This window comes from Talpa occidentalis, unplaced genomic scaffold (genome assembly GCF_014898055.3).
Source record: "Talpa occidentalis isolate TD23 unplaced genomic scaffold, MPIMG_talOcc4v2.1 talOcc4.4, whole genome shotgun sequence".
NCBI classification, from domain to species: domain Eukaryota; kingdom Metazoa; phylum Chordata; class Mammalia; order Eulipotyphla; family Talpidae; genus Talpa; species Talpa occidentalis.
In genome coordinates this window covers 117,247,753-117,261,362 of record NW_023604295.1, presented here as the reverse complement: position 1 = coordinate 117,261,362, position 13,610 = coordinate 117,247,753, and the positions used below count along the sequence as shown (strand labels likewise).

The 13,610-nt window shown below is 41.5% G+C and overlaps 1 protein-coding gene across 2 annotated transcripts in view; it reads right to left on the bottom strand.

Moving 5' to 3' along the window:
• GPAT4 (glycerol-3-phosphate acyltransferase 4) overlaps positions 1-13,610 on the bottom strand; it is a 41,549-nt gene that overhangs the window by 12,107 nt on the left and 15,832 nt on the right. For both annotated transcript variants that reach the window (XM_037526132.2, XM_037526133.2), the window contains exons 3-9: positions 4,793-4,862; positions 4,324-4,624; positions 3,477-3,551; positions 2,431-2,520; positions 2,195-2,288; positions 951-1,066; positions 142-197 (exon numbers count right to left, since the gene is read on the bottom strand). In XM_037526132.2, coding sequence (XP_037382029.1) covers positions 142-197; positions 951-1,066; positions 2,195-2,288; positions 2,431-2,520; positions 3,477-3,551; positions 4,324-4,624; positions 4,793-4,862 — 802 coding nt within the window. The remainder of the gene's footprint in view (positions 1-141; positions 198-950; positions 1,067-2,194; positions 2,289-2,430; positions 2,521-3,476; positions 3,552-4,323; positions 4,625-4,792; positions 4,863-13,610) is intronic.

Genomic DNA, 13,610 nt, shown 5'->3' with positions numbered 1-13,610 from the left:
ATCATGAAGGAGATCTAATGTTATTCCGTGAAAACTGGTAATCCCAATAGGAGCTGATGGACTTGGTTCCAAGCCAACACCAAAGTCACATCGTACGGTCTCCCTACACAGCAGCTCTCCATGGTGATCGGCTCTTCTCACCTTCCGGGAAGATGAGGATCGGCAGTTTGCTTTTATCCTGCACGTGTTCAGTTAATCTTTAGAAGAGAAAAAAAAAAATGATCACATATGTTCATGTCAAAAGGAATTTATAGATAATGTCTATAAATGACATTCTATAAAAGCAAGTTAACAAATATGACTTTAACTTTTATAAACTCACAACCTAAATGTCATGAAGATAAGGCATATAAGGAGAGAGAAAATGAAACTACTACAAAATTCATACAATTCTTCAATTAAGTATTAAAGTCTGTGCCCAGAGGATACTATTCAGATTTGGGCCTATCTAAAAGGGAGGTCCTTGTAAACAGCACCCTCAAGAAATGCTCATTACAGTCATGCTGGGCTGGACCTACAGTCCACTTGGCTTAACACTTTATCTCTGAGAGATAAAGTGGAACTTAGTAGTAGGTTCATTGTCCCTGTGGAAGATGGTCTTAGCGAAGTCTTTATTTTCCCAGTACATGGTAAAGTTTTTGCCATCACTTGCACCAAATATATTTTTCAAGCTTGAAAACCAAGCAGTACTTTATTTGTGATAATGAATTCATTTTGAGATTTCAAATAGCATTTAAAGTGCATATGTTTTTTATTACAAGGCGTATAGGAATAAGAAAGGTTAAGAATCATTATTAACTTGGTAAGGAATACTAGAGTTTACATACTTCTTACATACCATGTTTTATAGAAAAAAGTTTTATTATGAAAGTAGTATACTGTGGAGGGACTACTACTAAAAACCGTACTTTCTGTTAGTGCACAAACAGAACAGTATATTGTTGATTTACCTTTTAGCCACCAGGTGGCGATCCTTCACTTCAGACCGCTCAAACCAGACATGCGGGCAGGCCTTCACCATGGCTCTCTGAATCACACCCATGAGTCCTCCGTGCACTTGACCTACCTATCTCAGACAAAAGAATAACTGGTAGTGAAGACATCCTTGCACAAACCCCAAACTGCAGCTAGCGTCAGCTTCTACAATCTCCTACCTTCTAATATTTTACTGATAATAATAGCCCTCTCACTATTAAGAAGCCACTAATAGACAACCTAAATCTTACTTTTCCTTTTAAACAGAGATACCAGAGATGTGTAATTAAAAACACAGTCGAAAACCCTAAGCAAAGTAATTAATCTAAGCAACAGCCTGTGTAAAAATGCCCTCCCTGGGCAGACTCAGCGCCCTTGAACCGGGTACTTTCAAATCCTCCCTCTCTATTTTTTTTTTTAAAGATTTATTTATTATGTATACAAGAGCTGGGGTGTAGGCCAGAGGTGCAGGGAGGGGGGATGGGTGGTGAGAGGATTCACTAGAGACAGAGTGGGGAGCAGAACAGGCATACTGACTGAACTACACTGGTGAGGGGAGCAGTGGGCAAGACAGGAGAAGTCTGCTGCGCCATGTGGGTTAGCTCCCTGGCTGGGGATCAAACTTGTGCTGCAGTGCCTGCAGATAGCTTCATAGTGCTGAGACTTAATTAACCCTTTGCACCACCAGAGAGGCCCACCTCCCTCCCCATTTTTCCTCCACCTTTTTTTTTTTTTTTAAGATTTATTTATTTATACAAGAGCTGGGGTACAGACCAGAGGAGTTGGAGAGAGAATTCACCAGAGTCAGAGCAGGGAGCAGAACAGGCAGACGGAGCAGCGAGAGTGACAGGAGAGGTCTGCCATGCCATGTGGATATCTCTTTGGCCGGCCGGGAATAGAACCCGCACTGCAGAGGCTGCAGATAGCTTCACAGCGCTGTGCTCAATCCACTGTGCCACCAGGGAGGCCCCCTCCACGTTTCTGTGGTACCTCTGAATACCCAAAGTCTAATTTCCAACCACACTCAGTTAACGCTGTCCAGAATACCTCACACCAAAGTCCTACAGAGTTTCCAGAAGCAACAGAAACATAGGCTACACTTTAGGTGGGTGTCTGTTTATACACTTAAGAAAAAGTTCTGTGAAGGATCCAAGAGTCTCCCAGCTACAACCAGTCTAAAGAAATACTGCCCCAAGAAAACAACAGAAAGAAGTCTTACCATTGCATAATAGCCATCACTGGCCAAAATGATGACGTCAATAGGAGAGGTATGATTGGCCACACAGATGCCACCGTTTCTAGGCCTGTTTTCCCTGTGTTTAGAATGTATGCAAAGAAACAAAGATGGGTGTAAAACAATTCATTTGGAATTCAGTCCTCAGCTCACCAGCTTCATCAGTTCTAAATGAAAGCTCCTAGCACAGGTTACCAAGCCTTCCCTTGATAACGCCTTACCTGTCATGGTAGGTGATGATGGCTGTCAAGGCTCGCACACAGATCCGGTAACACATCAAGTGAACGTGTTTACTCAGGAACTCCTTAAACCTGCAACAATTGGAGAAAAATTTTTGGCTTTATTTTATATGTAGGAACACAAGGAAAATTGCTGTCTCCTAACACTTAGCTACCACTGCCATAGTCCTTTAGGACTGCAAAGTATTTTTATAAATATTACTGTATAGGGCAAAACCCTCTGTTAGCATCCTTATGTTGCATAAAAAAAAAAAGAAATAATGAGAATTGATTAAACTCATCCCCCTTAAAGGGTTCGGAATTCAGGGCCTCCCCGGTGGCGCAGCGGTTGAGCGCTGGGTTGCAAAGCTGCCCGAGGCCTCTGCAGTGCTGGTTTGATCCCCGGCTGCTCCCCAGCCACCAGAGGAGGGTCCCACATGGCGCGCAGACCTCTCCTGCCTCCCGCTGCTCCCCTGGTGAAATTCTCTCACCATCCCGCACTTCTGACTGTACCCAGTGATTGAATAAATAAATCTTTTAAAAAAAGGGTTTAGAATTCACAGCCCAAGAATTTCCAGCACAGGTACGCCTCCTTTCCTAGGGGCTGAGCAAAGGCCAGAGTCAAACTCCTCATCTGTCTCAGCAAAAGAGAGGTTTGCTAGTCCCAGAGACTTTCAGAAGCAACAAATTTCTATTTAAAAACACAGACCAAAATCCCTTTGCTCACATTTTTTATCCTCTTTCCATTTACCAACACAGGAAATGCTCAGAACTAATCATGCTGTAAAATCTGCTAACCCTTAACCCTCTGGTTTTATGGTTTCTCCCTTTGCCTTTAAAATATGGAGTGTGAGGGTTGGAGGGTAGGGAGTGAGCGTGGAATACTAACAGTAAAATAGGAAAAAAAGACTTTAATGCTAATGCCATTGCTACCAGAATCCAACCAAGATTCTGTCCATCTGGCTACACCCAAGGCCTGGTCTTCAATATCAGAGCCACCTTCCCAGAATCAAGTACTTTTCACATATGGACACCTGTGCTGGACTCACCTCCCATTTGGCAAGTATCCCACCACGGTTGTGCCCACCACCAAAAGGCTAATTCCAGTGAAAGCAAGAGCTATCCTGTAAGAAGAAGACAAGTTAAACCAAGGCAAACAAATCCTTGCACCAAATACAGAACTGGACCTTTGAAAATGAGAAGTAGTCATCACAAAAACTATCCCCAAGATCTGATCACCTAGGAACTGGACAAGAGTTCCATCTAGAAATGCAAGCAGACACATCAGAACCAGAGATCATTGTTAGATCCCTAACAATGGTGTAGGATGGATTTGGCTCTCAGCTGATACCACTCCTCAGGCATCAGGCAGCCAGAATGATGGAAAATCCTCAAGTTGGCTGTGCTGCTCTCCGGCACCTGCTGTCCTGCTGTCTTACCCTTCCCTTTGGCTTTAAACCCTGGCAGAAATACAGTTTTTCTGTGAGGCAACAGGAAGTAGAGCCTGAAGGTACCAGCAAGACATACTCAGAATAGCACATGATACAGAAACACTGAGAGATCAATATTGTCTCTGTACTAGAGAGGGAGGCTGTAGGGAAGCAGCTGTCATGCCCAGGGAGGAGTGGCCAGAGAGTACAACATGTTCCCTGTCCCTGGGTAGAGTCCACCTAGACTGGCAATTTGTCTTCAAGAAACCCCAACTATTTCTGTCTGATATGCAGGGAATCCAAGTGCCTTTAAAGGATAATCATTAGTGTTCCCTTCCAAGAGTCAGATGAACTGGCCAGGGAAAGAATCCTACTGTCTTTCTTTCTAACTAGAAAAACAATCTATCTACATGTAGGTAGATCATGCATCACACTCTGATTTCTGGCCCCATGGCCCTGTCCTCACCTGAGTGGCAGAAGGAAACAATAGCGAATCAGCACTCCTAATCCCCACAAGATGGTGAGCCGAAGGCTGATATACTGGAAGTTATAATTGGTTCTGCTCAGCAGGTTCCAGGACTCCAACTCCTCTGCCGAGAACCTCTTTGTCACCTCATCATCCATAATGGTCTCCATTCCTTTCCGGCAAAAGTAGAAAATGTCAGAGAGCTCAAACTCTGGAGTATTATCCAGAGCCTTACTACTACCACTTCGTCGAATTTCTTTGATCTCTTCTTCCAGTGAAGTGGGATCTTTTGCAATGATTCCTGCAAAAGAGAACATCTCTGTCAAGCAGCATGCTAGGGGAAAGCACGCTGAAAACATTCAGGGTACATATCCTACTTTTTATATTACGAAGGGTATGAGAGGAAGTGAAAGCACTCAGAAACAAATTTCAAAGAGCTCTTTCAGGGTAAGGCTGAAGACCCACTTACCATTGGTATAGGGCTTGTACAGCTGATGGTTCTTCTCCTTGGCTCCTCTTTCCATTCTCAAGGTAGCCCACTGCGGCGGGGAAAATGGCAACAAACAAAAATGAGGTTGTTTATCATTCACTGAATACCTCTATTTTCATTCTGTGAAAGCCTCAATTCCAGACTGAGGTTGAGATCGCAATACCTGAACTGGAGTGTGGTCAGAAAGCATACAGTCTAAAAGGAAACTCAAGCCCCTCTCTTGTTAGAGCATCTTCCACCCCCTCGCCAGGGCTAGATAACTAGAACCAAAAGTTAAGTCACCTGCAGTAAAGACCTGAGATCTCAGGAAGGCTGTGGAAGTTTCTCTTAGCTTCCCATTGCTTAAATCTCTGTCTCTGAGTTACTAGCACTCACACAGTCCTTCTCCAAATGGCAGCTATTCACAAACAACAGAATCAAGCATCTTTTAAGCTACCACCAAACACTGGCTATTTCCCAAATTATTCCAAAAAAGCAACAATTTTAGTTTTCAAGTAAAGGATCTAAATAATACATATGTCTGAAGTGTCAATTCATCCTCTGAGTAACCTTTTAATAGGAGAACCCCAAAACAATATAGAAAGACCTAATGGTGGCTTAGTGTTATTTAAAAAAAAATACAACTCTATTTGGAGATGTAAAAAAATCTAGTTTCAAATCCCACGTTTAACACTTAGGCTATGTCCCTTAAGCAGCTCACCCCAATGCTTTAATGTCAGATTTTCTAACTACATCAACTTCCTACACCTACTTCATGGGGTCACTTAGTATCATATGAGATCATGTATATGACAGAACTTGGGAAAGTGTGAAACACCCTAACTGTCCTCATTATTACGGAAATAATAATGGACACTAGCTCTAGAAAATGGGATTTTCCTCAAGCCTCCTCTCCATGAAAATCCTTGTAACTATAATGAGAGAAGAGGTTGGTTATCTCCCACTATCAAATAATAAAACAGGTATTTTTAAAAGGTGTCTTTTCAAACAGTTTCCAAAGTTACGCAAGGTGGGAAAGTGCCCTGTCACTCCATGACACAGCAAAAACACAGCCCCATTATTTGGTGTTGATTCTGCTGGCGGAACCTGAAGTATTAGCAAAACTGCTCCTGTATGGTCTAGCAGAGCCAAAAGCAGGTCACAAGTTTAATCAGTGACCTGACTTCATCTGGAAGTTTCTTCAAACACCACCACCTAGAAAAAGCAATTTACAGAAAGTCACCCACTCAAAAAAAGGCTAAGAAAATGGACATGGATTATGTCCCTTTTCTATATTTCAGATATTTAGCCACTGCCTCTATGCATGAATGATCTCATCTAGAAGAAAATGTAAATTAGATGGGGAAAGGTGAATTCTATCTGGAAATTTCATCCAGGGACGAGGTGAATAAGGGACTAGAGAGTTTACAATAGGCCTGGCATAAGGACACAGGTCACTCTACCAGAATTTAGTATTTTATATTTTTGCCAAAGCTCTCTACTGGCATGACAAACACAGAATCAGAAAAACTCAATTTTATACTGGCAGGTCTGACACTCAGATTAGTCTGCAACAGGCAAGTAACCTATGACAAGTCCCTGGTTTCCATCAGTGCTTCAATATGCAAAATGCACTCTGGCTGTAGTTTCTGTTTTAATGGGAAAAGTACTGGAGGCAAGTAAGTCTCCTAGGCTCTGTCACAAAGCTCTGTCATAAACATCCACCCACTCTCCTGCTTTTTACTTCCAGTTTTACTTTTTCAAACTTGAGGTACATCACAAAATGCGTCTATGTTTCGGAGAGAACCGTCCAATGTCACGGGATATGGGGAAGAGGGGCAGGGTCAGAGGGAGCTGTCTGGTAGCTGGGCACAGCGGGACTGATGAACTGTATGGCTTCACCTTGGTGCAGAGATAAATGAAAGGGTGCTGCACCTTAGGCAGAGTCGGACAACTGCACAACTAGCTTCTTGGAGCTGTAACTTTAAGAATATAGTGTCCAGATATCTGGAATAATACTGAGAATCTTAGGTTCAGAGTTCATTTCCTTATTAACCTCCTCTCCCTCTTGATCTGCCATTTACTAAGCTACTTACAGTATCAGATTACTTAATTATTCCGGTCTCAGCTTTCCCCAAAAAGAAGAGAGACCATTTAAGGGCATTAATAATGCTGCATTCTTAGGTTAACAATACACACAAACTTGGCAGGTGAAATTCAGGCCCAGTCCTTAGAAATGCAGATGATTTGATGGTGCATTTTTGCTAGTTATTCATTCTATTTAACACAACAATTTGGGTACTAACCAACATGAGCAAGGTATTCCAGTCCTAACACTAATCTCAGTAGAAACCCTCTGCTTCAGTCAACATCAACGCATTTTCCCATGAACTAACTAGATACAATGAGGACTCAAGACTCTTCCTATAAACCAGGCTCCCATAGTCCATCACCTATTTCCTACACAATTTCCCTCTCCTAGCAACTTTCTCTCTGCTTCAGCTGTAATCTCAAGTAGCTGTCAAGTCCACAATCTCTATCTTGACTTGACAAAACTGCTAACCACACAGTGCAATCACCTGCCTGTCCTCTCCAACTCCAACCCTCCCTCACCATGCAGCATGCTGAGAACTGAAGGTGTCACACCTCCTGTGGCCAGACAAGCTCCACTCCTTCTACTGCCCCTCCTGGGGGGGCCGGGGCTTACTATCTTTCTGGTCACCGAAGCTTCCAGGCTTCCCATCTGTCACCAAGGTCTAGCAATCCTCCCTTGAAACGGCATTCCCTCACAGCTGTCTTTCATGACCTCCATTCACTGGCTTATGCTCCTGCATACAGTGTAACAGCTATGTAATTGCTCTGTTCCCCCTCCAATGCATCCAGATGCATGCTGCCAGTCGGATCATGTCTTTTTCTTGCTCAAAAATCTTCACAGGCTCCTCAATGCCTAAAGAAACACTTACTGTATTCCCCCCTGTACCCAGTGTTTTTGCTTGAATGAGCTATGTACTGTCTAAAGACTGTACTTTCTCATCTTTACCCACTGCACTTCTAAAATGCTATTTTTCCTTTTTAAGATTCAGTTCAAATGCTAAAATGCTAACCAATTCCTGTAGTCACAGTTAATCAACTGCCTGTGCTTTTTAATGGCCTCAAGTTCTGAATTAGTTATGTATGCATACATTTCTCCTTCTCACTACACTATAAACACCTTGAGGGCAGGAGCTAGGACCTACCCATAGTCACATTCCAGCACAGTCTGCTAAAGTCCCTTGTACGGAGGAATCAATATAGGCTGCATTTAATTCATCAACTCCTGGTATTTCTCCTCATCAAGGTCTACATAGGACAAGGAGACCTGAAATGGTCAAATCTAAAACCTTGTCCACCACGATGACATTCTCACCTCCATCAGTGTGTCCTTTGAGCTACTCAAGGTTATGTTAAAATCACTCTTCTCACTGGGACACGGAAGACATGCATGACTAACATTACCTATTTCACTACAACCATACGAAGCAGGTATCCCTAACCCAACTCCCTAGATGACGAGGCATATCAGACCAGAAAGTCTGATAACTTAGGTCAAGTTTCAGGGCTGGTAAGAAAAGCTCTGGGATTCAAGCTAAGGCCATCTAACTCAAAAACTCATGCCACTGCACAACAATTCTGCTGCCTGTAGAGTTCCTTGCACTAGCGCATAACCGCCACTGCTATGACTCTTCTCTTGCCAATTCTGCTTTGGAGTTTAACGCCAATCCAATTAAACAACTGCCTCATCTTCTCTATCCTGACCCAAATAATTCCCTCCACATCAGGCTAGAACATGCAAGTCATTTGTTTTCATCTTTCTCCTTTGTATCCAGGCTTTCTTCTCTCCTTTCCCCCATTCTCACCTCAGTTGAAAGCCCACTCCTAGGAATTTTATCCCAAACAATACAATTTTATCCCTCACAACAGTGAGGGTAAATATGAAGCACAGATATTAAGGAAAACACTTTTAAGACTGCCCTCTGCACACGAAGATCTTCAGTGACTCAGCCAGCATTAACAGGACCTGCATGAATTTCAGTCTTCCAGAAGAAGGAACAGAAGACACTGAACCACCCACATTCTCTCTATAGTACTCCAGTGGTAGGTATACAAATATTTTCTTCTGGCTCCTTCAGACAGCAGAATGAACTAATCATGGAAGACAAGCTGTTAAGCCAGAGCTTACTCAGATCCTCCAAAAGCATAGGTAAATGTACGATTAGATCGTGTTAACAACCATCATGAAGATTATCTAGTAAAATAAAAAAATGGTTGACAAAATCCCAAAAGAAAACAGATGCAAAATTACACATACCATTTACCCAATCATAAAATATGAATGTACACTGAAAAGAGTAAAAAATACACACGAAAAAGTTAAGGTTTTATAAGCTATGGAACATAAGTGAATGTTTAAAATTCTTTAATATTTAGACACTCACAACCCCAAAACCACTTACTTTGCTCAAGGATCTGCAAGTTACATAAGGGCTTTGCATCAACTGGGTGACTGGAAGGCAAGGTACTGAAGCCCTTTGAAGGCTTGGTCACGCCTGTGTGGGCAGCTGATGCTAGTTATCAGAGCCTGCCTAAGGTTGAGAGCTAGAACACCTACATGTGGGCTGGTCTTCCTCAGAGCATGGTGGCTGGGTTCCAGAAGCCAGCATCCGGAGAGTCAGAAGTGTGTGTGTGTGTACACACACACACACACACATCCCACTACTCAGCAATCACACACACACACCTCCCCCACTACTCAGCAATCAAACACCCCCCCACACCCACCCCCCCACTACTCAGCAATCAAACACACACACACACACACACTACTCAGCAATCAAAAAAGATAAACTCATGACATTCACAGCAACATGGGCGGACCTAGAAGGGATCATGCTCAGTAAAATAAGTCAGAAGGAAAAAGAAAAATATCAGATGGTTTCACTTATAGGAGGAACATGGGGAACGCGAACAAAATGTCAAAAAAATTACAAAACTTGTAGGCAAACTGTAGATCTGAGGCATACAGCAAGGCGGGGGGGGGGCAGTTAGGAAGAGTCAAAACAGGAGGGAAGAGCACAAGGGACTACAGTGACGGTTCATGGGTGATGTGGTGGTGGGAGATTTATGGGAGCTACACCTGAGGGGAGAAAACAAATATTGTACAAAAATGAGTAACAATGTAAGAAAATAGAGTATGGCGGAAAAAAAGAAGTTAAACCACATTTCTAACCTAATCTCACATGTCGCACAACATCATGTCCACCATGTTAAGTCGGTAAAGGAGGTCCCCTTTCACAAGTAGGTCAGATTCCACCTTTTGATGGCAGATTCACTTGGGAGATGTTAAAAAATGCCCACTCAGGCTAATTAAATCAAATGTTGGGAGATTCTAGTGATCCCAAACACACACAGCTAAAATTCTTCTCCAGGCCATTCAAACATGCAGTTAGAGGGAAGATCTATGGAATTATCTTTGAGCTTCCTCCACCTCTAAAATCACGTACATCAATCTCAATTTAGGAAGGGGTAAACAGGCTAAAAGAGCCAAAACAAAGATCTCACCTCTATTAAAAATACCCACAAATATAGGTGTATTTTAGATGTACACATGGATACACAGGTGTATACTTTGAGATTCAAAATCAACCAACCAAATCCAATTTGTATCAAATACTTCTGATAAAAACAGCATTCACTCAATTCTTACTGTCCATTAAGATCAACTCAGAGTAGTAAATCTTTTCAGAGGGTAAGACTGAACAATCTTCCAAGAACCACCGTAGGCCACTGCAGGTACATATCAGTCCTTTTTAGTCTACCCCTTATTCTAACTTTGCCAAGCTGTAATTACCCATAAAACTCAACAGGACAAAAACCACAGGGAACCCAGATCTCATATGAGTGACTGATGGGTAAAAATCTAATTCCCAAAATTCTACATCTTGAGGTTACAGACGGGTACTCCATACAAATAGGTATATAAACACAGGTGGGTGCATAAATACATACGCACACATTATTTCCATTATGACTTCTAAAATATTGTGCCCCAAACCAGTAACTTTCAAGAGGTGGTCAGCATAGAGTCTCTCATGGCTCAAAATTATTCCATGAACTGGCCCAACAATATGTGCTTAATGAATTTCCATTGTTTAATTATAAACTACATCCAAGGTCACAAGAATACACAGTCACAATCAAATACAGTCACAATGGAAAGGACCTACTTGACCATGAGCATGAAAATATTAATTTGGGGGACATTTTCAAAATGGAATAGGGAATATACATGATGGACCCTGGCCCTTTGTCCCACACAAATATTAGCTACTAGGTTGATAACTCCTTTTTGTTTTCAAATTAAGAATTTTCCATAGGTCTATGAGTCAAGCACTTGCTTATAAACTTGAATGAAAGACAGATATCACTCACTGTTGTCTTCCCCTTTCCCCAAAAGTTTATCAGCTATTCTCATTCTATACTGGTGTATGTTTTTCATAGCAGCAGCAAAAGGGCATGAGTAGTAAGTCACATAGTCCACAGGAACCCTGAGCTCTTTTGAAGATTTTCTTTGACTGCAATCTAAGCAAATTTACATCAGCTGGTTAATTAAATACAACTTATTAGTATAGAAGCTAAAGACTGACTAGATTACTACTTCTCAAGCTTTAATATCATGTGAATCACCTGGACGTTGTTGAAATGCAGACTGTAATTCAGTAGGTCTGAAGGGGGCCTGAAAACACCATTTCTAACTAGCTTTTATCTGAAACACATGCTGCTGCTCTTCAGGCCACTTTCTGAGTAGCAAGGTACTAGAAAACCACAAATATCATATGTAGTGTTCAAATATCGTATCAATAATGGTCAAATAAGAATATCATTGACAAGAGCCAGCAGGTGGAAACAGTCCGCTAATATCATCAATGGATGGACTGATAAGTGAATTATAGTACAGACATGCATAAAAAAAGTACCGAAACACGATTACAACTTAGACGAATCTCAAACATTACACAAAGTGAGAGGAGCCAATAAAAAAAAAAAAAAAAAAAAAAGCACATTTTACATGCTTCATTTATAGGAAATATCCAGAATAGGTAAATCCAGAGATAGAACACAGACTTGTGGTAGCCAAGAGAGGGGAAACGAGGGAGAATGGAGAACGGAACTGCTTAGTGAGTACGGGGTTTCCTTTTGGAGCGCTGAGGGTGTTGTGTAACTAGATAAGAGGTGGTAGTGTAGAATTAAACGTCTCTGTGAATAAAGTAAATGTCACTTGATTGTTCTCTTTAAAATGGTTAATTTTATGTCAATTTCACCTCAATTTTTTAAATGTGAAAAAAAATCATAATCCTAGAGGAATATGAAAAGATGAAAGCCAAGAATCAACAATAAACATAAAAAATATTTCCCATATAATGTAACATTTCATGTAGGCCAGTGAATCCTTCTAAGTCTCTGTTTCTTCACTGATAAATGAAAATACTGCAGAATTACAAGGAACCAAAGATGAATAATAGTATACGAAAACAGTAAGATATTGGGTTGTCGGCAAAGTCATGACACATTTTAGCTTGAAAAACATAAAAAGAAAATGTCATGACTTTTGTAACAACCCAATACTACATGAAAAAAGAATGCTGTATAATTTCTACCATTATGAGTGCATTTTCCAAATTACACAGTTGTGGAAATGAATACTAAAGATTTGGTGACAGTGGAAAACAGAGATTGCTAAGAAACTACCAAATCCTTCGCTAGATATTGTCTTGTGGCACAGATCAACTTCCAGGAACTACCTCTTCTCAGCCATTTCCTTTACACTGTGACCAGTTCAGCAGTACAATTAGTTAAGTTCTGACATATGTAAAGAAATTTATTATCCTTCTCCCCTATCTTTAAGTAAAGAAACCAATTCATCAAATACCTTTTCCCTTACAGGTTTCCCCTGCTATCCAAAAGTAGAGTTCCTATTTGACGCAATTTGGTAGGTTATTTTTGAGGTTTAGGAACATTTTGCCATTAATTTATATGAAATATTATTTGTTTCAAAATAATTTTTGAGTGTTGCCAGACACCAAAAATACCAAATTAGAATGTTCTACTTTCACACAGTAGGAGCAAACCTGTAATCCTTTTATGCAAGATAAATTTAAGATCTATTTAAGATGCTATTTAAGGGCCTCCCCGGTGGCGCAGCGGTTGAGCGCTGGGTTGCGAGGCTGCCCGCTGCCTCTGCGGCGCCGGTTCGATTCCCGGCTGCTCCCCGGCCACCGGAGGAGGGTCCCACATGGCGCGCAGACCTCTCCTGCCGCCCGCTGCTCCCCTCAGCAGTGTACTTCGGTCCTTCTGCCTGCTCTGCTCCCCGCTCTGGCTCTGGTGAATTCTCTCACCCTCCCGCGCTTCTGACTGTACCCAGTGCATGTACAAACAAAACAAACGAACAAACAAATAAATAAATAAATAAAAACATGCCTCTATAAAAGAAAAAAAAAAAAAAAGATGCTATTTAAGATAAATGTTTGAGTGAAGAGTAAATCACAGTTATCAGTGAGGGAATACGCCAGCAGCAGCTAGTGTTTCGAGTTATATAACAAGATGTAATAGGACAGTGATTTCCCCCCCTTTAATTCTAAGCCCCACTTTCTTTGTAATGAACAGGAAAAGTGTGGACTCATCGAACAGGTTCCTTTGCTAAGATGAATCAAATGTACAAGGTACCTTAGCTTACAAGGAAGACTGCTTAAGGCTTAAATGCTACAAGTACACATTTAACTTT